Here is a 25,629-nt window from a genome sequence, read left to right as displayed (position 1 = left end):
AAGAGCAGCCCCAGCATTCAGTAGTGCAGTTTCCTAGTCCGGAGCTTTCAGGAGCAGAGAACACCTGAGGGAGGATGACGTCACGCAACAAGTAAGAAAGGTAACTCAATATTTTTTTGTGCACTCCCCCCTCCTCACCACCCTCGGTGCAAGACGGCCGCCACTGCTCATCATCCTACATATCTTTTAGTGGTGGGCAGAGCTCACACAGTTTACCAAGCAATGCTATCGAGTTACATAAAAACTCCACGAGATACCGCCGATTTTTAGTACTGAGAGTTTGTTCCACACTGTAAAGTTAGCACAAACTGCACCACACAGCATACCAGTGGGCGCTGCTTCTTTCTACTGCTCGAATAGATTTTCTACTCGAGATGCAACATTTCAGTACGAAATGTTGAACCGGATGCGATTGGTTGAGACCTGACGTGACCGTCCTCATTGAGAAAATCTCGAAGGTTGGTGTTCTAGGACCCAAAATATTGCGCTAGGGGACTCAAATTCTCGCTGGCCACCTTAACGTTGATGAGCCGTGCACAAGAAAAAAAAAACACCATGAAGAAGTTGGCTGAGTTTTCCCAGAACTCCATGTTACAAGCATAACGAGGAGTGGGCAAAACTCCACCAGTGGAGGAGTTTATCACCCACCCCAACTCTTGTTTGCCACTTTCTTCCATGCATCCATCTAGCTTAGGACAAGCCACCCACTAGCACTTGTGTATCTTTAACTACCCTAGCACCAGTGGAAGATTAACATCAGTGTGTCCATTAAGACTTTGTAGATTGTCCCAGCCCTCTTTAAAATCAGTAGTAGTACTGTAGTAAAAATGACATTACATTTAAAGCTCATTTCACTTCCTCTAGAATGTTTCTGCTTGCAGTTTCAGCATTTACATATCTTCTACCTTCTGGCCATAGAGCCAATTTCTGGGTGTTTACTATATTGAATAGCTCATGATGAAACAAAGCATATACACCGATTTTGATCAACTATTTTACCATTTATTCCTAGGAATAAAAAAAAGGAAGTATTATTCATGCTTTGAAAGGGTCAATATATGGAAAGAAAATTGTGAAATAAGCTGAAGCAAAAGGAAAAGGATTAAAAAGGTAAAGGATAGGACTCTTTTCAAACAAAACTGATCCATCCAGCTTACCAGAACTGACTAACCGAGGAGTTTGCAACTGAACACCAATTGGCAGGTTCACTGTATCTTTTGGTACAGACAGATCTGCAAGATAAAAAAATACAAAAAGTCTATAATAAGAAAGTTATTTCATATATTTGTGTGATTGGCAACATTCACATAAAAATATAATATACTAATAAATTACGTTTTATCTGTAGTACAAACGATAACACGTCATTAAATTACTCCTATTTTAAAGATCTTTATTGTCTGTTAAAGCCAACACCTGAACAGTATTTTTAAGGTTCACCAGCGTGAGAGGACAAAAGGGTCAGTTTTGTAGGATCCTCAGCTTTTAGCAATCACTGATTTGATCTAAGAATCAGCAGGGCTGGACAAAAGAACATCGCGCATGTAACAATTGGACAATCCTCTCAATCCTTTGTTATGACAGGATAACCAACATTGGTCCTCCAATAGAACAGGCATTTGCCCAAGCTACTAGTGTCCCAGCAAGACCCAGTGACCGAAACGCCATACAAGTTTCCCCAACAGGGGACATCTCAATGAATCACAAGAAGCGAGCCCCACAATTAAACATTTGTTTTTGTTATTTTATTACTAGTTATCTGACCCCCTAATTGACTGCTGATAAAAAGTTTTCTTTAAAGAAAAACATGAAAAAAAAAATCAAAAACATGCTCAAGTTTTAACCCCTTCGATGCTGATGACGAGCTCAGCTCGTCAGCCACGGGTGACGTGTGCGGATGATGAGCTGAGCTCGTCATGTAACGCGGTTATTTGAAAACAGCCGCACAGCGCAAAAATAACCGCAGCAGCGATGCGGTTAAATGCGTTTATTATACAGAACGAAACACCTACTTTATTTTCCTTTGGATAGGTTATGGGTAGGACAATTATATGCCCAATTCTAAAATTTAAACAAAATCAAAAGGTGGAGTGAAGAGGTAGTGCTAAAAAGCACTTCGGTGGGCGCACCCTCCTCCATTTAATGGTATAAATAAACAACAAGGTCCACCTCTAGAAGGTATTCTGTGAGCCAGAGTATATCAGGCATACACAGTATTTGTTAAAATACCCCTCACACACACCAAAAGGGCCCTTGGTGTCATGCTCCATCATCAGGGTCTTCCTGCCCCGCTGCGGGACGGGGCATGCTAAGACTAGCGAATATGCTGGAGCACTTAGATATTGTAAGTGCTATGTGAAGTGTATTGAGGGAGTGTGAGTAGGGTCAGGAGTGAAATAGAAAAGTGAGTTTTAAAAGAATACCTGGCCTTATGAAAGCAAAGAAAATCTTTATTAGGCATAGACTGGTATCGTTAAAAATAGTGTGGCAGAGAATCTAGCTTAACAATGGGCTAGTTCTCCTGGTCTTGTCAACATGTTTCGAGGCTGACTGCCTCTTCGTCAGGACGGGGTCAGATCCCTCTGTCACTCACTAAGGTTGGCAACAATGTGTGCTATGTGTATATACAGGTGAATGGAAAATAGATTATAATACAACTGCAAAATGGCATTCAATATTGAACAGTTATAGCCCTGTCAGTATTTCTGAGTCGTGGGCTGGAATAAATAGGAGTCAGTGCCCCATGAGCCGGACTGGAAGAGGGGTACATGGAACTTCCATTAGTTCAAGAGCAGTCCTCGCATCCTCCCTCATCCGCGGCTTCCTATTTTTTCCAGCCCACGACTCAGAAATACTGACAAGGCTATAACTGTTCAATATTGAATGCCATTTTGCAGTTGTATTATAATCTATTTTCCATTCACCTGTATATAAACATTGTTGCCAACCTCAGTGAGTGACAGAGGGATCTACTTCAGCGCCCATGCCGTAAGATTTAGAACAAAGACTTTGGGCACTGGCAACAGTATCACATGGACTTCCTTTTCACAACAAAGCAAAATTGTACCCTTTACCTGAAATCAAAGCCAGAGTCACAAGGGGCAAAAAGTCAAGACAGACACTAAATACTCAACAACCCAGTCGCTACTAGAAGGTGTAATTTATTTGTGGTATTTATTAGGTGGGTTTGTATAGCAACCACAGACCACATTAAGGACCATGAGTTTTATAGGAGGGAGAGTCCAATATGGTACATTTGCTAGAGCCTGATGTTCGACAACTAATTGATCATCTGACCAAGCAGAACTCTAGGACACAACTTGAAAAGACTGTCTAGAAGAGGACAGGATTATACAACCACCAGGGTGAGGAGGTAGAGGTGGATCCTTATAGAATTTTAACTTATGCTTTATTTCACCACAAAAACCGTATGACAAACAATTTGCTTGCTTCAACCACCTTCAGCCATTCGCTTGCGAGACGGTCACGAACATCTTGGGTAAGCCCAAAAGAGTATTTTAGTCACACATTATTTAGAACGGCTGTTAAACTAGATCATTCCCTGTTCATTGGAATGTATGAGTGACTATTTTACCTCTGAAAAGTACACAATCACACAGTTAATTCTTTATCTAATACATACATTTACTAAAAGCAGAATATACTTTGTCAGAGCTCTAGAGGGTGCCTGACCCAAACATGGCCACAAATGACTCAAACAAGCAAGAGAAGTAGATTGGTGCAACATGCCATTTGCTGCTGCCAGATTGATCCTTGAAGATGCTGAGCCTGTGAACAACCAGTTCAGTTCCTCCTTCTAAAAGCCTTCTGGAAGGTTCATGGGCACCTGGAACTGGGAAAAGATACAAGGGTGTCTGGAGACAATGGTCTTGTTGGTGCATGGAAAGGAGTCTGGATCCCGTACATAGTAGCTAATTATCTGGCTCATCTTTGCGAATTAGGTCGCTCTTATAGAACCATCAACTGCTACAGGTCAGCCATTTCTTCAGGGCATGCTTTGTTTAATAATCTTGCTATTGGGAGCAACCCCTTAATCAAAAGGGTTATGAAGGGTATCAGGTTGAAGAGACCTCCCAAGGCTCATTACGAATCTCTTTGGGCGTCAACTTCATAATCAATCTCTTCCTTTCCTGGCCAATTAATGACTTACTTTCTCTCAAAAAGATTTCGATGAAATTGAAAACTCTTTTATGCTTTATCTCCTTTCACAGGGTTTCAGACATTAAAGCTTAAGAAGTTTATAATAGATTCTACTCCTCAATGGTGTTCATTTTGATATTTGGAAAAGGACTAAAACAATGTCTGAATCTATTTTCTACCCTCTTTTTCATGAATTTGAGAAGCTTTGTGTTGTGAATTGTATGAAATGCTATGATAAAAAAATGTAAGTTTTAGACCTGCTGGTACTGATCAACTTACAGGCTGCTCTTCCCATGAGCACCCAAGTGACATGTTCCTTGCCAGGTTGCCTCCCATCATGCTATCGCAGAGCTGCTAATTTAGCATAGTTCGCACACGGTGACCAGTTCCTTGCTCTTCTAGTCCCCAACGTATCCTGCTACCTCCGCTCATCCAGTCCCCAGGCAGCTCCTCTAGCACAGTAAGCACCGAGCGATCAGTTCCTTCCCACTCCATCTGCCCTTACCCTGCTCCTTTAGCATAGTGAATGTGAGGTGAGCAGTCACTGCCACCTGTCCTCATCCTATCATTTTTAATAAACATGGAAACAGCCAAAGAATCAGACTTATTAATCATAATGCCAACCTCGACAATTAGGACTGGTTTTAAAATTAAAAAAAGTTGAACCATGTAGATATTGCCAAACATTTGCTAAGAAACCCTTCACAGGTGATTAAAGTTATTGGTGAAAACCAAAACAAATTACTTTGGCTGAAGACCACTTTGGCACCATTGCAAAATGCCAATAGTGTAAAACACTAACACGAAAGATGCAAACAGGAAAGCAATTCATGCACAAAATAAATAGATCGACCATCGAGTCCAATCTGGCCACATTGCGGATTAACTCTCTAGGCTCAAAGGATCTTCAACTAGCCCCCCCACCAGACTTTGTACTGTGTGTAGAGCGCTCAGCAACCCTCTGGTAAAATGTGTACTAGCAACTCAGGTGCTGACCTCTCCCAGCACTATGCAGCCCAATCTGCCCAGCTGCACAACAGAAAATCTGCTTCTGGCCAGGTCGCAGACGAAGCACCCCCTATCTCTCCCATCTTGTTAACAACGTATGGGTCAGAGAGGCACCACTCCTCAACGCGCTTACAACTTCCAGTCATTAACCTTCCCCCTGCAGCATGCCCTTATGTGGTCGTATTGAAATAGGCCCCCTCATTGCTCCCGGATCCAAATGAATCGCACAAGCTTCTTTTCAATAAAACTCTAAACTGGTTGGCTATACACAAAGGTCTGCAATATCAGCACGCCAAGGACATCCTGTATGTTAGTAGATGCGCTTGGATTGGCTCAAACCGACAGGACTTATACGGGGACTGTTTTGTGTTTAATTGTAGACTTCCAGAGCTGGCTCATCATTTGTTATTCAATGCAAGTACCAGTAATGGAGCTTTCAGTACTATCTCTATGGCTCCTTCAGGCTTATTTTATAAGCACCCCCTTGATTCCTGGCTGTGCCCACCCAAATCAGTGTCAGCTAGTGGCACTCTTGCTTTTCTCGCTTTTAACCATCATAGGGACACAAACACAGACATTTCAGCCCCCACAGCTACTAGGAGTCAACCCCCTTTTGACACCTTCCCACCATATCAGGTTTCACTGAGTTCTCTCACTGTTTCATGCCCCATATCCACATCCAATAGGTTCAAGGCACTCTCTGACTTAGATTGACTTATTGCTCCATCCGTCGCTCTAACACCTGCCCCACTGGGCACCCGATCATCTGTAGACAATCCCTAAGAGTCTAATGCTGCCACCTCGTTGTCAAAACCAGTGGTGGTCGCAACCCACACTTCACCCTTACACTACAGATCTCTCCCCGTTCTTAGATGAGACATGGTAGGCCTCAAGGGAAGATCAACAACGATGATTGGAGGGCATTTGTATCCAAGTTTCATTTAATCCTTCTACTAGAGACCTGGCTAACTCAATCTTTCCATTTTAAGGGCTATGCTTGTTATTCAAATTTTTCCACTCCCTCCCCCCATGCAGTGGCCGGCAGGATTATTCACTTGGGTTACTTGGAGTTTACAGGTAGAGGTTTTCACTGATTAAATCTAGTTCCTCTGCATTTTTAGTATTATTAATTTGAGTACTACAGACAAACATGGCTTTTTATTTGATACATTTTTATAATAATGATTTTACCAATACTAACTGTTCACACTTTGTCAGACTATTTAACTTTGTATCCCTACTACAATCTGTAGCTAATTTTAGCACTTCACTTGTTTGCTTTTTTCTTTACAGTGATTTTAATGCGAAGATCAATCATGATTCGGTCATAAATAGGCACCTCACTGGGCAACATGCTAGTGGTGCCGAACTATCTAGACATCTTACTGTCCACGGTTGGATCGCTCTATTTGAAATGCTTGGGGGTGCTTGCATTACTTGGACATCATTTAGAAGGGGCAGAAGAGCTTCCCTCATAGATTATAGGTTTGTCAACTCAGACTTTTTACCTTGGCTCTCCATAAGTGAGATAAATTACTACAGATTGGGGTGATCATAATCCCTTAAATGCTTCCATGGGTTTACCGCTTAAGGGCTTAGCAGATAATAGTAATTTAGCCTCCAGTACACAAGACTCCGCAGATGGCCTCCGCCTAGTTTGGTGTATGAACAATACCAAAGAGTCACTCACAGCTTTACTTAAGTTACACTTTAACAAATTTCTCTATTGTCTCAAAGAGAACGTCCCGGACTCCATGGCCCTACACTAGATCCAGCTAATGCGCACAATCAGGGACCATGATTAAGCTAACCGTACCCCAAATACAAACCCAAGATGGTTCGATGGGGCTTGCTCATTGGCAAATAGGAGGCTGAAGAAAGCCCTCAATGCACGCCCCAGGAATAGGTCTGAAATCTCCACAGTGCCCATCGAGTACAAAACAAACCTCGCAATTAGGAAAAAGGGAATTCTATATCCAAGACTGGGAACTCCTGGAACTTGCGTCCGGGGAAAGGATAGTAACTCCTTTTGGGATGCAGTAAAATTAATACGGTCCAGGAATTCTCCTGTGCGGACTGAGTCACCCATTTTGCTGCTACTTACCACACTGAGGAGGTGCCAATCCGGTCTGCCGCTCTTCACACTACATTGCAGAATTCAGCACCATTTTTGCTAACTTTGGAGGAAGCCGAGTCAGCCATTCAGCACAGTGAGGGAGGGAAGGAGGGAAATCCCCAGGTCCAGACGTGGAACAGATAGCCACAAGGTCTAGCTTTTGGGACCTTACAAGTGAGTAGCCATGCAACATTCGTTGTTGTTTAATGAAGGATATTGTGCTGGATAACTAAACACTTCTAATGTCCCAAAGGCGAGACCTATTGGCTAAGCATTGGGGGGCCTTATAATTGTTTAGGTAGATCCGTCGATTCTATGGACAGTGTTTATGTTGCTTATGGATGGTAAATGTAAATGTAAATGTACATGTATTTATATAGCGCAAATCGCCCACATCGCAGGCATCTATGCGCTTGCTTAGGGAACCCGTCCTGGTATTCCCCTGTGAGATACCCCGGCAGGGTATCCACAAGGTGAAAGCCAGGCATCCCGTCGCGAGGGGCCGTTGTGGAGATTAAGCAAGCTATTGCCCAGAGTCGCAGAGTGTGAACCCGTGAGTCGAGTAGGCACCGGAGCGAGAATTATCGAGTCCGTGGAATTATTGAGCCCAACCCCCGTCGGGGCGGGGAATTGAACCCTGGTCCAGGGCCAATCTCAGCTTCCAGGTCTGCCGCCTCTAACCCCTGAGCCACACTTCCCCTCCCCCTCACCCTCCAGCATTTAACTAGTTCCAGGCTGCAAAAGGCAACCTTGGAAGCAACCCCAACCATTATCCCAAAGAGGTCATTCTGCCCCCACAACGGATACACCATCCTACAAGAGGGAGGAGCCAAGAGATGCATGCATATTATTGGCTAGATTAAATCTGAGGTCGTCCTATCCAAGGTCATGCAACAGACCACTGTGTAGGTAAGGTCTTGAAACACTGGATGTTCAATGGTCTGATCTGGAATTAGAGAAATGCTTGCACACAGAAAAAGAAGAAAAGTACAGGATTGCAAGCAAGCTTATAAAACCTGTAACAGTGGCCTGGTATTTGTGCATTGTCACTGGCGATGCTGCTTGCCATTCATTGTTGGCCTTATTTTACCCTTGCAGTCCCACATGAATTATTCATATTCCATGTATATTATGCTCTGTAATCGCCCGTAGGAAGGCATTGGTAGTTAACCTTTTTCAGAAATGGCTATCCATTCAAATCCTTTGACCATTTGGCACAGCAGAAAAACGTCGCAGGATTCCCTAAGAATCTTCCCTTACGGACTTTGTTTCCCTCTATATTCGAATTCTCCGGTGTGACTTACACAAGAATGCGGTAGTCTTAGACCAAAATCAATCAATGGGTAAAACTAATTTTGTGTACATGCGTGAATAGGCTAGAGGAAAGGGACAGTGTTTTAATCCTATTCCAGATGCAATTTGCTTCAACTATTCCTATTTCCCTGTCCAAACATACCGCTTAAATATATTTGGTATATCCGTTCTCCACGGGATAAGTTTTGCCGGGAATTATTTATATTTATTATATGTACTCTTTGAATGCAGCAAGTGCTTCCCACTTACTTTGTTGTCACGTATTCCCTTTCCGACAGAGCCTAAGCTATACCGAATGTAAAAGAACATGAAACTTTGGAAATCGTTTTGACTTACAGAACGAAACTTGGGAATACGCTTTGATTCGTAGGACTAAGTTTGCATTGGCAGAGCAAAATAATGTATTTACAAAAATATTTCCTGGTAACTGATTGGAGGTAGGGTTGGGGCACACAACATTCTTCCCCACATATAAAAATCAAGAAAATGTATCCATCACACCTGTGTTCTTCCAGAGGGAAGCCAATGAATGAATGTAGTCGAATATTCTATAACAAAATATATAAACGTTCGAAGTATTCACATTCATCCTTCACTTGGTATGGAATTTTATATGCTTTATATACTGGTATTTACAATCTGAGCTTTAAAGGCTGAAGTACTGTGCATTAAATCACAAATAACAGAGTATGCAGACCAGCTAGTAGTCGATTTGCAAAGATTTTTAGCAGTTAACATCATCCCAGGGGCACTGTTAGAAGAGTCACGGAATCAGAATGATGAATGGGAAGCTTTGTTCATGGCTGCAGACTGCCCAAATTCTGATTTAACATGTTTAACCAAAGACAATAAATTAAATTGACACATTGGAATCGAATCAGCTTCCCCTTCAGACAAGACTCGTGAGCCGAAGATTTGGAACAATACGCAAATCAAAGGCGTGATTAGGCTCGGAGAACACAGCACCAGAATCTAAAGAGAGACAGGCCGGGCCTCGCCGCAACGCACTCGGATCAGCAACACAGTTCACGCTGCACAGGTTGAAGGGCAGGCCGGAGGGGGCCTGCATAGTGACACCATAAGCTGCGGCATTAAGGTACCCACGAGTCAAGGAAAAGACCAGAGCCTGCATCTGTAGCCAGAGCCTCTGTGAAGGGAGGCGGTGGAGGTTGGTGAAAAGACATAGCGAGAGGAGGCTGATAACTGGAGTTGGTTCTCTGCTGAAAAAGATATACCTGGTGAGTCAGGAATGCATGGGTCTCTGTGTAAGCTCATGTGGACAAGACAGGCCAGAGAAGCATGCAGTGTGGCCACGGTGGATGCAGCCAAGGGCCCTGGCCCCAGTGGGCATCACACTGCTGCGGGAACTGGTAGCGCAACAAACTGAGCAGGGAATCGGAGCTGTGCGTTTATTTATTTTTGCCATTTGTTAAGCGCGCGATTACCCATAGGCGTCTTGGCGCTAGATTGTACCCTAGATCCTCCCGAGAGCTCGCCAAGTGCTGACCGTTTATTGGTCGAACAACCACGTCTTGAGGCCCTTACGGAACTGTAGCAAGGAAGGGCACATCCCAATGTGCTGGGGTAAAGAGTTCAACAGCTTAGATGCTGCAACCGAAAAGCGACGGTCCTCGCAAGAGACAGTTTTAGATCGTGGGACGGCTAGTAAGTTTAGATTGGCCGATCGAAGCGGTCTGGTTGGTTTATAGAATCTGAACTAGTCCTTGAAGTACCGAGGTCCTGAATCGTTCAATGTTTTATATACAGTACACAAGGATTTAAATTTAATTCGATTGGAGATGGTCAGCCAATGATATTTCCTGATGGTGTTTGCTATGGAAGTGAACTTAGGTGTCCCACAGAGCAGACGTGCAGCTGCATTCTGAATAGTCTGAAGCTTGGTGATAACTCCTACCTGAAAATTGAGAAACAGTCCATTACAGTAGTCTAGGGACGATAACACTAGGGAGGTGACCAGGGTTTTGGCAGCAGAGTCTGGTAAAAATGGGAGAATTTTTCTGATCAGCCTTAGCTTGTGGTGGGCTGTTGCTGCTACCTTGTTTGCATGAGCTAGAAAGTTGAGGTCACCATCAAAGATTATGCCCAAATTCCTAACCTTAGAAGCCGGCCTAGGGGGGGTCACCCATAGCTGCAGGCCACCAGGTTGCTGACCAGTCAGGAGAAAGAGGTCCAAAAATAAGCACCTCCGTTTTTCCGGAGTTCAGCTTAAGGCAGTTCGCTGCCATCCATTCTTCGATAGCTAGCATTCCACATTGGAAGCGTTCTGCCACCTTTGGTCCATTGTTTTTAATGGCTAGGACCAGTTGAGTGTCATCGGCGTATGAGGTTATGCTCATCCCGTATGCTCTGATGACATTGGCAAGGTCCGACACGTATATATTAAATAGTGTCGGACTTAGGGATGAGCCTTGTGGGACCCTTCAAGAGAACGACGACCCACCGCCACCAGCAACAGGCCGCCCGCAGAAGCTGGAACAAGATCACAGCAGACCAGCTCGCCACCTCCCTGAGCCAGCACCCTCCTGCCAGCTCAGCGAACCCCAGCCAGTTTGCCGACAACATCACGAAGTGGATCAGCAACTGCGCGGACGAGCTCGCCCCGCTGAGGACCCCGCCCAGCAGACCCGGCAGCAAGAAAGCCCCGTGGTTCACCGACGAACTCAAGAGCTCCAAGAAGAACTGCCGAGCCCTCGAGAAAGTCTGGAGAAGGGAACCTACACCGGACAACAGGACCTCCCTCAAGCTGGCCACCCGGAAGCACCACCAGCTGATCCACGCCGCCAAGAAAACAGCATTCAAGGACCGGTTGGACAACAACGCACACAACTGCAAGGAGCTCTTCAACATCGTGAAAGAGCTCTCCAACCCCAGCGCAGGAAACAACGACATCACCCCATCGCAAGACCTCTGCAACTCCCTCGCTTCATACTTCCACAACAAGATCGCAGACATACACAACAGCTTCAACAACCAACCAACGCACACCATGACCGAACAACCACCCCCCACCACCACCCTCCACGCCTGGACCCCGATCAGCACCGAAGACACCATACGCACTATGAACTCCATCCACTCCGGATCACCGACCGACCCCTGCCCTCACCACGTCTTCAACAAGGCCGACGCTGTCATCGCACCCCACCTGCGGGACATCATCAACACCTCCTTCGACACCGCCACCTTCCCTGAGAGCTGGAAACACGCCGAACTCAGCGCCCTCCTCAAGAAACCAACAGCGGACCCCACTGAACTCAAGAACTACCGCCCCATCTCGCTCCTCCCGTTTCCAGCCAAAGTCATCGAGAAGACCGTCAACAAGCAGATGGCCGCCTTCCTCGAGACGAACGGATCCCTCGACCCCTCACAGTCCGGCTTCCGAGCCAATCACAGCACCGAGACCGCCCTCATCCCCGCCACCGATGACATCCGAGCCCTGATGGACAATGGAGAAACAGCGGCCCTCATCCTCCTAGACCTCTCCGCGGCATTCGACACTGTCTGCCACCGCACCCTAGTACAGCGCCTCAGCAACGTCGGAATCCAGGACAAGGCGCTGGAATGGATCATCTCCTTCCTCGACGGAAGAACACAGAGAGTCCGCCTACCACCGTACAAGTCAGAGGCCTCCGAAGTCATCTGCGGCGTCCCTCAAGGGTCATCTCTGAGCCCCACCCTCTTCAATGTCTACATGAGCCCCCTCGCGGCCATCGTACGCAAACACAACCTCAGCATAATCTCCTACGCCGACGACACCCAGCTGATCCTCTCCCTGACCAACGACCCCGCCTCCGCCAGAGCCAACCTGCACGAAGGGATGAAAGAGGTAGCCGAGTGGATGACGACCAGCCGCCTGAAACTGAACTCTGACAAGACGGAGGTCCTCATCCTGGGCTCTTCACCCTCCGCCTGGGACGACTCCTGGTGGCCTCCCGCCCTGGGCACCGCACCCAAACAGACAGACCATGCACGCAACCTGGGCTTCATCCTGGACTCCTCCCTCTCCATGACCAGGCAAGTCAACAACGTCTCCTCGGCGTGCTTCAACATCCTACGCATGCTACGAAAGATCTTCTGGTGGATCCCCTCTGAGACCAGGAAGACCGTCACCCAGGCCCTTGTCACCAGCCGACTGGACTACGGCAACGCCCTCTACGCCGGTACCACCGCCAAGCTCCAGAAGAGACTCCAGCGGATCCAGAACGCCTCAGCCAGACTCATCCTCGACATCCCACGAACCAGCCACATCACCGGACATCTGAGAGACCTCCACTGGCTCCCCGTCAACAAAAGAATCACCTTCCGCCTCCTCACCCACACACACAAAGCCCTACACGACCAGGGTCCGAGCTACCTCAACAGCCGAATCAACTTCTACGCTCCCAATCGCCACCTCCGATCAGCCAACCACGCCCTTGCCGCCGTCCCCCGCATCCGAAGAGCGACTACGGGAGGAAGGTCCTTCTCTTACCTGGCCGCCAAGACCTGGAACTCCCTCCCGACCGACCTGCGCCTGACCCAAGACCACCTCGCCTTCAGGAAGAAGCTGAAGACCTGGCTGTTCGAGCACTCCCCCCCCCCCCCCCCCCGCATGGGAGCGACATCTCAACTGATTGATATGGGCCTGGGTTCTATCAGCCAGGAAGGTCGCAATAAGATCCCTTGCAGTAAGGAGAATGGCATTCTTTCCGACACGGTCGTGTAAGATCTTATGGTCGACCGTGTCGAAAGCCGCAGATAAATCCAGCATTACTAAGATTGCCGTTGCTCCCTGGTCTCTGATGGTCCTAATCTCATCGGCGGCTTTAATTAAAGCAGTTTCCGTGCCGTATATTTCCGAAAGCCGAATTGCGAATCGTCCAGGAGGGAGCATTTCTCTAAATGTTCGACTAGCTGGTGATTCATGGCCTTTTCTGTCACCTTGGCTAGGAATGGAAGACTTGCAATGGGCCTATAGTTCTTTAAATCTGATTTGTCGAGGTTTTCTTTTTTCAGCAGGGGCTTCAGAGTATTCTTTAAGGAATCTGGGTAGATTCCAGAGGCTAGTATCAAATTGCAGACTGCGGTGATGACCGGGATGAGAGTGTCAATCACCGGAGAGAGTACTGATAGACGGCAAGGGTCTAATGACGATTCAGATTTGATGGTGGAGACCAGCGCCTTTATTTGGTCTGTTTTGAGTGGGTTAAAATTTGTCAAGGCATTATCCATAAGGGGAGCCAGTGAGGCTGATATTGTGGGCCGCAAGGAGAAGGCCTGATAAATATCAGTCACTTTCCAAAAGAAGAATTTTGCCAATTCATCGCAGAGAAATTGGGAGGGAGGCGGGTTTAGGTCGGGGGCATTGCCTGACAAGGATCTGGTGATATCATACAGTTGCCTACTTGAATTTTTGGCATTTTCAATTTGAGCTGAGAAAAAAGTTTTTTTGGCTTCTGTTATCATGGTTTTATAAACACTCAAAGACTCTTTGCACTTTGCCTTGTCCTCAATGTTGTAATTTTTTCGCCACTTCCTTTCCCGGTTTCTATTCTGCTGTTTTTGTGTCCTTAATTCTTCAGTGTACCATGGCGCAGTTGGGGTAATTCTGTTACTTGATAAAGTCTTGGTTGATACTAACATATTCGTGGCGTGGGCAATCCAATCATGATATTGTTGGGTAGCAGTTTTTGGGTCCATAGACGGCAACGGGCAGGTACTATCCAGAAGATTTTTTAGTTCAGCCTGGTTTATGTTTTTCCAGACTTTAACAGATCGTGGGGTCTGATTATTGCTCGCATTCTTCAGTTTTTCTCCAATATTGAGTCTACTGAATACAGCGTAGTGGTCGGTCCAGGACATAGGTTGGATGTTGGATATGTGTAGACTCTTCATATTGGAGAAAATGCAATCTAAGGTATGTCCGGCTTGGTGGGTGGCATCAGTGATCATTTGTCTTAGCCCCCATGTGGCCATATCGGTAATAAGTGCTCAGGTGTCCCTATCATCTTTTTTTTCCAGATAGAAGTTCATGACCCCCATTATAGTGAACGACTCTTCCGTAATCGGTGATTCCATTAAGGTACCCATGTCGGCTAAAACCGCCGCCGTTGCACCCGGTGATCGATATAACAGTATTCCATTGAAACTGATAAGGGGGGTAAGCTTGATGGCAAACTGCAAGGCTTCACATGTGATGATTGGAATGGGGTCTGTTTTAACTGAGAACCTTTCTCGAGCTATAATTGCTAGTCCTCCACCCTTTTTCCGTTGTCTATCCTGTCGGTGAGCCTTATAGCCCTGCGGCACGGCGATTACTAGATCGGGGTCAGATGCATCGTCCATCCAAGTCTCTGTTATGAACAGAACATCTAGATTGTTATCGGTAATTAAGTCTGCTATTTCCTGACGGTGTTTACAAGCCGAACGAGCATTAATTAGTGCCATGAGGATGTCTGTTCCTCTATGCGGAGTTTGAGGCTTATTTCGAATTATGTGATTGTAAATGTAAATCGTGGTGTTACAGTCCGCACAAATGATGTTACTATTGTACAATGGACTAGCAGGATCATGGCAAGTGCAGCAGGAGCTGGGGGAGGATTGTAGGTCTGTCAAAGCCGAACGTGAGTACACCAACCTTTGATCCGGTCGATGCTGATCAGGGGTCATGGCCCTAAGCCCAGACTCACCGCGGACGGGCGCAGACGGACTTGCCTTTGGCACGCCTGAGAAGGCAGATTGTTTTTAAGCAGGTCGATAGGAGGGTTAGGTGGAGGGCGTGATCGTGCAGCAACTAGAGCGCACCCCTTTTCTCCCCTCAAGATGGCGTCGGAGTGTGTGTATTTCCAGTACCAGCCCCGAGATCGGCTGCACTGTAGATGCACAAAGCGTAAAGAAAGTCTTTGGCGCGACGCTAATCTCGCCCAAAGTGCGTGTAAGTACACCTAAAATGCACCATTAAAATATATACACAATTAAAAAAAATATGCAGTACTACGAATTCCAAAGTGATATTCTTAACACTCTAATGGGATCGCTAGATAGCCCCCGGCTTCCGCCTCAGGGGTAGATTTAGGGAAATCACAGGTTTGTAATGAGCCGTCCCTTAAGTAAGCTGGGAGGGCGGGATCGTGCAGCAACTAGAGCGCACCCCTTTTCTCCCCTCAAGATGGCGTCAGAGTGTGTGTATTTCCAGTACCAGCCCCGAGATCGGCTGCACTGTAGATGCACAAAGCGTAAAGAAAGTCTTTGGCGCTACACTAATCTCGCCCAAAGTGCGTGTAAGTACAGCTAAAATGCACCATTAAAATATATACACAATTTAAAAATATATGCAGTACTACGAATTCCAAAGTGATATTCTTAATACTCTAATGGGATCTCTAGATAGCCCCCGGCTTCCGCCTCAGGGGTAGATTTAGGGAAATCACAGGTTTGTAATGAGCCGTCCCTTAAGTAAGCTGGGAGGGCGGGATCGTGCAGCAACTAGAGCACACCCCTTTTCTCCCCTCAAGATGGCGTCGGAGTGTGTGTATTTCCAGTACCAGCCCCGAGATCGGCTGCGCTGTAGATGCACAAAGCGTAAAGAAAGTCTTTGGCGCGACGCTAATCTCGCCCAAAGTGCGTGTAAGTACAGCTAAAATGCACCATTAAAATATATACACAATTTAAAAATATATGCAGTACTACGAATTCCAAAGTGATATTCTTAACACTCTAATGGGATCGCTAGATAGCCCCCGGCTTCCGCCTCAGGGGTAGATTTAGGGAAATCGTTAAGAGTGCAATTGTGGCTGGGGGAAAAAAAAGGAGCCGAATCACACATACTAAGGGACAGGAATTTACACAGCAGTCAGACGCCGAACGGAAGACCTAAGAAAGGCCTAGGGAGCACAACGACCTGAACCGAAAGCACGAAAAGGAGGCGGCTTAGAAAATGCAAGCGATCAAAACGGGAGCAGCACCAGTGCCAAGAGCACTGCTGGCCCAATGTGAAGTAGAGCAAGGGCATATCGGCAAGCAAGCGCTACAAACATGAAAAAAGCAGAGACAAGCATTGGCCGCGCAGCCATAAATTTAACGGCGAAAGTGATCACGATTGTGGTGAAAGCGAAAGTGATCGCGATCCGTGGTAAGCGCACGAGTGGTGCACGCAGCAGTGATCGCGCTGGGAGGCAGATGGCGGCTGCACGTGTGCGTGACAAAAACCTTTGGTAGCACTTTAAGAACCCGCTAACTAAATGACTCGCAGCGCATGAGCTGGCTCAGGCGAGACCTAAAAAGGGATATTGATTGTCGCCCAGTGTTATCTAACTGACTTCGCTCATTGATGGCTTGATCAAAATCATTTGCAGAGTCATTTACGATCACTTGGTCGAATAAGCAGCTTCTAAGGACATACTCTCCCCTTTTCAATTTGGGTTTTGAGCTAAATTAGGTACGAACAAACAATGTCTGGGTTTAGCTTTGACAATTTCCAAGTCTACTAAGGCCAAGAGCGCCCCCATCGATTTAACTTTCATGGATGTATCCACTGCCTTTTCATTCAGTGAACAGAACCTAACTTTGGGTACTGTTGCTGGATCAAGGCGTGGATCGCCTCCAGGTGAATTCTTTATACTTTCAGCACTCGGACCTCACCGATTGGATCCGTTTAACTCAGCTTGGAGAGTTATCTTCTGAATTCTACTGAATGAGTGGGGTGAGGCAGGGTTGCATATTGGCGCCTCTTCTATTTATTTTATATATTAACACTAACATCTCACCTAGCCTCTTCCCTGAAGATATACCTAGAATTGCAGGTTCCCCAGTTCCCGCTCTGCTATACGCTGATGATGAAGTATTGTTAGTCCTTACCCAAAAAGCCCTGAGCCACCAGGTAGACTGTCTCCTTTATACATAAACTACACCTTAACAATAATTATTTCTAAGTCGCACAACATGTCCTGTTGCCCAGGTAAACTAAGACTAAACAAAATCAGTATTAAACGGCCATGTTTTGACATCCGTTGAGAACTTAGTCTACCTGGGATTCAATTTTAGTTCCTCAGGGTCATAGAATCCCCATTGTGCTCAGGTCTGCATCAAGTTAAGCAAAACTGCGGGTACAGTTGGCAACCTCAGACTGCAAATTAGGGGGACCCGGTCTCCATCTTTGAAAGTGTTTAACTCCTATGTCTCAGCGTGGCCACTTATGGAGCGAGAGTTTGGTGTTTTAGCAAGTGCAGCTCTGTTTAGGCAGAGGAAAGTCGCTTTCTCCGAAGACTTTTAAGTGCACCCCCACCCACCTCCACTCACCATGCACTTCAAATTAAACCAGTGTTTTAATGAGGATACAATTCAGATGGTGCTGCTTTTATTACTGGTTAGCATTTGGTCGAATCCAGCCGCCAAACTTTGTAAGGATATTATATCCGACTCCATGACGTTGGGCAAGGCTTTCTCCATACAATGGTTGAGCTATTTACAAGATACTTTTGGCTTTCTCTGCATACCCTGTGGTACTCTGAACCCAGTCATATTCCCAATAATGCCAAGTCCGAGGTGAAATCATTATATAAGGCTCACCAAGCAAATATCATGCTGAAATCTGAGCTATCCAAACCCTTGGTACTGCAATACTATAGTCTCCTTTATACTGACGACTCCTTGCTGTATTTGGCATTGTAGTTATCTAGATGGGAGCAATCTTTGCTTTTCCGCTTCAGAGCTGGGACAATCTTCTGGTCTCTTTTTTAAACATTTTTTAGATCCTGAAGGAAACACAGACTTCTCCTGTCCCTGCTATAATCACATTGTAAAAACATTGTTGCATTTTATGTTTTTCTGCAATTTGCTCAGTTTAGCAAACACTTTTTGATTCCCATATTAAGGAGGCTAGGCTTCGTTGCTGCAGTCCCGCTCTCCTTCACTTACAATCCTTGTGCTCCCCTGAAATTGCCTTTTCTGTTTGTGCCTTTCTGAAAGCAGCAATTAGGACCAGTATACATATATATTTGCAGGCATAAAGGACATCCCAGATAGATCTAAGAACTTTCAGTCAGAGAATTATTATAGTTCAATAGAAAGAAGCACAATTATATACCACTGACAAAAAGATTAATACTAACTTTAAGCAAAATCACCAGAAAGGTGTTACCATTAGCTAACGTAATAAAAACTCACCTCTTTAGGTCGAAATTGCGAGGTAAACATGAATTGTAAAATCACATAGTGCTGCGTAAATCACTTAACTCTTTGAGCCATCATGTTGGACCTGATCCAAATGGTAACTTCATGTGGTTCAGAATAGCGCTGTGGATAACCACCCAGTTATAAGTGAACTCTAGAGCTTTAGTGGTCAAACCAGTCATACAGTCACCAAGTCTTTCACACATAGATGGTTAAAAAAAGGTAAACATGGAACCTAAATATCATTTTAATGCCAACTCTATGGTACGTAAAGGCTCTTCATACTTTCTTGGTTTGGACATTCTTATAAGTGAACATGCCTTTCCATGTTTAGAGATTTAAAGACTGTCGTCCCCAAATCTGTTGCTGGTTGATGTGAATAAGGAATTTTTCCTAAATATTAAGACCCTGAGACACGCATGCTATATCACACCGCATAAGTTACCATGAATGCCAAAGCCAAAAAAGCTACAATATGTACAAAAATAGTTTTTTATCCTTGGAAGCCTTGAATATGGAAAAAAAGATAATTGAGTGGGTGTTAGAATGCGGGTCATTAGTTGTGTGGCCTGCATAAGCAATGGTTCCACATGTGCCCTCTTTTTAAAAAAATATATATATATATTTTTTTAACATTCCCTCCCCCCCATCCCCTCCCAGGGCATTTTAAATCGAAAAAAACCCCAAAAAACAAAGAATATACAAACATCCTTATATATCACAATAAACCAATATCAGTAGCAAGCATAGACATGAATTAAGCTGTTTAGCCCCTTAAGTGCTGCGTCGGGGCGTTGGCCGACGGCAGCACTACCTCCCCAGTGCTGCGCACGACCATTGGACGTCCATTCAGCACTAGTTCCAATGGACAGAGAAGCACTGGGGAGGGATATTTGCGAGCATCTATGAGGTTAAGCATACCCGTCTTAAATAAGTCTTCTTCTACATTTTTAAATCAAATTAAGAGACAGAGGTCAATCAAATATAGATCAGCCTAACAAATGTTGTTCAATAGTCCTGTTAGGGCAAGTGAGGCCAAGAGACACTAAGCAGCCTGGCTTAGTGCGATCAATAAAGTAATTAAATTAAACATGCTAAGCGGAGAGGGGTTACTTTCCCTTCCACTTATTGAGGGGGGTCCCAGATTTGTAGCCATAGTGCTCTTCCCCTCTTGCCCTTTCTTGCGTAGATCCCATTCTCTAGATTATAGACACTTAGCAGCTTAGCTACCCACTGATGCAGAGTGGGTGGAAAACGATCAAGCCAAACGGATGAAATACAAAATTTGAAGCACTGCCATGGCCACAAATAAGAAGTAGTCGTATTGGGAATGAAGGGAATCCTCGGCCATCCCCAATAAAATCCTAACTGGAGTCAGCTTAACATCTACTCTCAGCAATCTTTCCAAAAAATAATTCAATGGATTTAATTAGAGGCTGTAAGAGCAGGCATGTGGCAAAAATGTGTATAATATCTGCCTCTGAACTATCACAGCGTGGACAGGTAATCCCCCTGTGTTCCTCCCCATTGTGGAATTCTTGCTGGCGTATAATATAGCATATAAATGGTCTTATAATGTTGCACTTGGAGGGCAGCCGAACAGAGAACTTCCTGGCCTAGCTGCAGTGACCTCCAAAATACCTCCTGATCTATTCCTAGCTTGTTTGCCCATTTAGATTCAAATTTTACAAGATCATCTCTTTTTGCAATGAGCTCAGCATACAATGTTTTGATTGTACAACCATGTCCGCCTTCAATGGTCTCCAAAATTATGTTTTCCTCGAACCCCATTGATCCACCTTTTTTACTAGATAGGAAACTCCTAACCTGCAAGTACTTAAAGAAATTCCTTGAGTTAAGGCCAAATATTGACTGTATTTCAGTGAACTGCCGCATTCCTTCGAGCCCAATCACATCCCCCACTTTTGTCAACCCCAACTTCCTTACTCTGCAAAAAAACGTATCTGAAAAGATCTCCTGTGGTAGTGTAGGGTTCTGATATAGCCTAGTGTACGCGTTAAATCTTCCCAACCCAAATCTTTTCGTAAACGCCTTCCAAACTTGTGCGCTGCAATCACAGTTTTAAATCTTGTTCTTTTGAAATAACTGGATTGGGTGTACTTCAGGAAAGCATTCTCTGCTTCATCCCGAGAACTAGCGCATAAATAGGGGCAGACCCCGTGGGGACCTCTGATTCAGACTCCGCCCCCCCTATAAGCCCAGTCATTTGCTAAAGAGCTGCTGCCCAGTACTACAATTTAATACCAGGCAAAGTCCACCCCCTCTATCCCTTGGAAGTGACATGTATCTCAGTGCCATTCTTGTTTTTCCATGTGCCCAGACAAATCTGTTTATCATCTGTTCTAAGATGTTGAACCATTTGGCTTCTAACATAAGCGGGATTGCCCTGAACAAGTATAAATATTTTGGGAGAAGGGTCATTTTTACAATGGTGACCCGCCCTACTATTGACATATGTAAATTATTGGCCCTATATTGATAGCTACCAGTTTGCCCAAATCTGTAGTAATATTTACAACTAAATAAACTCCAGACTGAACAAAAACGGATCTGTGCACTTTGCCTGGTCATTTTTTATAATTTGGGTTTTGGACTTGTTCAGGGCATATCCTGTAACCCGACCGAACCGCTCTGCTTCCTCCTCTACCACTCTGATAGCCTCTGTGGGTAAGGGTGAAATAACCGCCACGTCATCGGCTTAGGCCAGAATCTTACATAGGCCCATTTGAGTTTCCAATGGGGGGATCCGAGAGTTCTGCTCCAGCTTGCGAATCAGAGGGACAATGTACATAGCGAAGAGTAGTGGGGAGCATGGACACGCCTGTTGTGTGCCACGGGTAATTTCAAAGGGAGCGGTCCGACCTGCATTCACCCGAATACTAGCTGTGGGTGCAATATATAATGCTTGTATGGCCTTGATGAAGCCCTCCCCACAGCCAGATTGCCTTAGAACTGCCCACAGAAAATCCCAAGAGACTCGATCAAAAGCTTTTTCGGCGTCCAGAAGCATAAACTGCCATCGGGTCACCTGGGATCTCCGTGGCGTCGAACAGTGTGATAACCTTTTGAATGTGCTGAGTAGTACCTCTTCCTGGTATGAAGCCATGTTGGTTTGTACGGACCAGTGCCTATAACTCTTGAGAATCTTACTGCCAGTTACTTTGAGAAGATTTTTACGTCTGTGTTTATGAGAGTTATTTGCCGGTAGGAGCCTGGCTCAGTAGATGGTTTCCCTTTCTTTAAAATAATTACTATATCTGCGCCTGCCCAGCTACCCAGTATAGACAAGCCTACCTGCGCCTCCTGTATTGTCCTAGCTAGGTCAAGTTTAAGTACCTCGAAGAAAACCTTATAAAATTCCCCCGGGATCTGATCCGGGCTGAGGTTCAGTAATTCTAGAGTCGTACTCCATTTTGTTCTGTGCCACCATTTTGTGTTGCCCTCACGTAGGCCTGTGAAGTTAGCCTGGCGAATAAAGTGGCCTAGCCTTCTTAGTCCATGTAAACATTAACTAAGGTTTCTTTTTGACTCAAATGAACTGTAAGAAACTGACCTCTTCACCTAAAACTGGCCTCGCAAAGCCAATTTCCCTGATCGATCTTTGTCTGAGATTGCCAATCAATGTTCAGGACATCGTTAACTTTTAGTTTCCTTGCACATGCCTCCTCTTGTTCATCATCTGTTACTGTTTCTTTTTATGTTTTATGTTTTTATGTTTCTTCATTACATGAGTTATGCTTTCAATTATAGGTTTGTCCGGCTTTTGGAGGTTGAATTTGGGACATTCTTAATGATCCACTTTTGGGTTGTAATCATGCCATGCCCTGCAGTGCCATCTAAATCAGATTAACCTTTGCGAACTATGTAATTATAATGTTTTGCCGATATCCTGCTAAAACCCCAAAGGCTACTCACTTGCTGACCCTCCAGATTTTCCATTTGTTTAGGAATGTAATTGGTACAACTCCCTTACATGCCTGGGGCAGGATAAAGAGTATATAACACGTGAAGTAAGACCATTCTAACAGACTGCCTCATTCAGTTGCTAAGGCTTCTGTGTGACGTAGTCTCACTCATTTGAGGTTAATAAAAATTTACTTTTATATTCCAGCTTCTATGTCAAGTTCTTTGCGAGTGTGAATGGACTACGTATCAGTGAGACCCCTGAGAAGTGGATTTTTGATTTCTACAGGGCCTGCGGCCTCGCCCGAGGGCAGGCCTAATATGGCAGCAGTAATCTCTTCTTTCCCCCGAGGAGCATCCAGTATTTCCCTATCCTCCTCAGATATTATATGACTGGGGGAATCCTGCAGATTTATCCGGGGTCTTTAACTTGCTCCTCCTTATACAATCTACAATAGAACTGTCAAAAGACTTCCCGAATTTCCTCCATATCAGAAACGAGATTACCGCTGGAATCCATTATTTCTTTAATTTCCCCGAAGGCTACCTTAAGTCTAGCCCGAATTGCTAATGTATGGCCCACCCTTTCACTACATTCATGACACTTTTCCTTTTGAATTGAAAAGATATTGCCAGCTCTAGCCGCTATTCTTTCCTCTGCCTCTGCTTTCGCCCTGTCAACCGCAAGTAACCCCTGATCGAGTAATTCCCCAGTTATCGTACATTGTGCCAGATTCTGTTTGGCAACCAGTAGAGCTGTATTTAGTTGTTCTGACCTCAGCCGCTCTTTCTTTTGCTTAGAAAGGCTAAAACTAAGTGTATTTCCACAAACACCCGCATTGAAGGCGTCCCAAGCATTCCCTGATGCAGTACTCCCTCTATTAATCTCCCAAAATTCTTTTATCCACTAATTCATATAATTAACATAATCAGCATCCATCAATAAACCCCTCTCAAAAGTCCAACCCCGCTCCTGCCTTCGCATTGCCCCAGCCTCTATTGATAATATTAATGGGTTGTGGTCAGATACGATCCGTGGAAGCCTTTCTATCTGTATTTTGGATAATAAGGAGCAAGATACCAAAAACTAGTTTAACCTAACACATAGTTTATGGGGGGCAGAATAATAAGTAAACCCTGAATCCTTCGATTTTAGCTTGCCCCATACATCCACCAACGAGTTATTCTTAGCAAGACTCAAAATTGCCCGACAGACTCTTCTTGCGGCCCTGATATTTCCCTCTAGAGTCCAAACCTATCCCGCTGCACCATTGATGTTAAAATCTCCTGCTAAAATAACCCGTGGGGCCCATGCAGCCAGTTCTAGATCTAAGAAATCAAACAATTCCGGATCCTCCTCAGTAGACCCATTAATTGATCCCAGCGTAACCCAGTCCCCACCAATCAAACATTCTATCAAAACCCACCTGCCCCACTGATCTTCTAATTTATTCCTTACTGTCACGTTACTGAGCCTTGATACAATAGCCACTCCTCTAGTTTTTGCCCCTTGCCTTTAATAAGCTACCAGATGGAATCCCAATTGTTCCAATAAGAAACCCTTGGTGCCCTCAATATAGGTCTCCTGGACACACAAAGTCTGCGCGTGTATTTTTGAGCAGACCTCCTGTTGGCTTCACCATCACCTGCCCTTTTGGTGACTGATGATCTCTCCTAATGTAGCCTTAAGCTATTTCCCACCGCACTGATCCCATTGTTGTGTAATAATTATAAGTCTATAGCTTTCCCAAAGTGATCTCTAGAAGGTTAAGTAGCCATATTTTAAAGCATCAACTTGACCTAGAGCTCTGCAGTCTGTGCCACAGAGTGAGTTCAACTGGGGAATGGTTGAAGAGTCCTCCAGCCATTATGTGCAATTGCTGTCCATAAGTACATCTGGAGTAGCTCCCTGGGCAATCTTAAAGACTGCCTCTCTCAAACTTATCCAGGACGCTATTGACATTCCTTGTGAGAAGACTAAGCCAGACTAAGTCACCGGGTGAATCTCTTGCCGCCATTAAGGGGAAAAACAATTGGTGAATAGCGATGTCTGAGTGAGCATGTGGGAGTAGTGCCGCCGCCACCACCGCCGCCACCACCACCACCACCACCACCACCACCACTGCCAGCAATAAACCTAGGAATCTGCACCTGGGGAAACGGAAAGAAGACTTGAACAGTTCATTAAATCCAGTTCCCCGACCCAATACTTCTAGAGTTGGAAGGATCTGTTGGGAATAACACAAGGGACAACTGCCAACTGAACAACAAACATGTCCTTACTATCCAATGGTCTCTTAACACAACCCATCAACAGAAAAATGAGCAAGAGAGACATGCCCATCCCACCAAGAAAGCAGTCAGCATCAAAAAATGATAGACCACGACCTATGTGTACATGAAGATACAAAGTCATATCTTAAAAAAACATCAGTTACAGTTTCTGTGAGTCTTTAGTACCAGTCGTGACTGGTGATGCCTAGAACCGCTAGTCCGCTTCCACCGAGCATCCCAGTCACCCATTTTTCAGTCTCTTATGAGGCATTGGCGACCAGCTTCCAGAGGGCCTGCCCATTTCTGTTCCCTCCCTGTTAGCTGGACTTTGCCTCCAGTTTGGATGTTACTTAATCCAATTCCGTAATGAATTGTGTAAGATTAGGCCCATCTGATCCTTCAGGGAAATCCACCAGTTGAATGTTATTGTGCTGAGAAAGTCCCTCTGCATTCTCCGCACAGCACTGAAGTATTAGCACTGTCTTGTGAAGGTGTGCAATTCTCGTAAAATTCAGCTGATGCCTTCTGCTTCAGAGATTCAGCCCTCACCGTCTGACCCAGTCTACAGACTTTCTGGCATTTCAGCTTTTTGCATGTAGCCAGGTTCTGAGCCGGGATGGTGCAGTGAGCTAAAAAACGGTGATGGATCAAGCCCTGATCTG

General features: G+C 45.2%; 1 protein-coding gene across 1 annotated transcript in view; it reads right to left on the bottom strand.

Annotated features, from left to right (window-relative positions):
• Window positions 1-25,629, bottom strand: part of OVCH1 (ovochymase 1) — an 852,055-nt gene that overhangs the window by 481,667 nt on the left and 344,759 nt on the right. The window contains exon 15 of the mRNA XM_086952799.1: window positions 1,158-1,232. Coding sequence (XP_086808925.1) covers window positions 1,158-1,232 — 75 coding nt within the window. The remainder of the gene's footprint in view (window positions 1-1,157; window positions 1,233-25,629) is intronic.

This window comes from Lissotriton vulgaris, chromosome 1_2 (genome assembly GCF_964263255.1).
Source record: "Lissotriton vulgaris chromosome 1_2, aLisVul1.2, whole genome shotgun sequence".
NCBI lineage: Eukaryota > Metazoa > Chordata > Amphibia > Caudata > Salamandridae > Lissotriton > Lissotriton vulgaris.
This window is presented reverse-complemented; position numbering and strand designations above follow the sequence as displayed.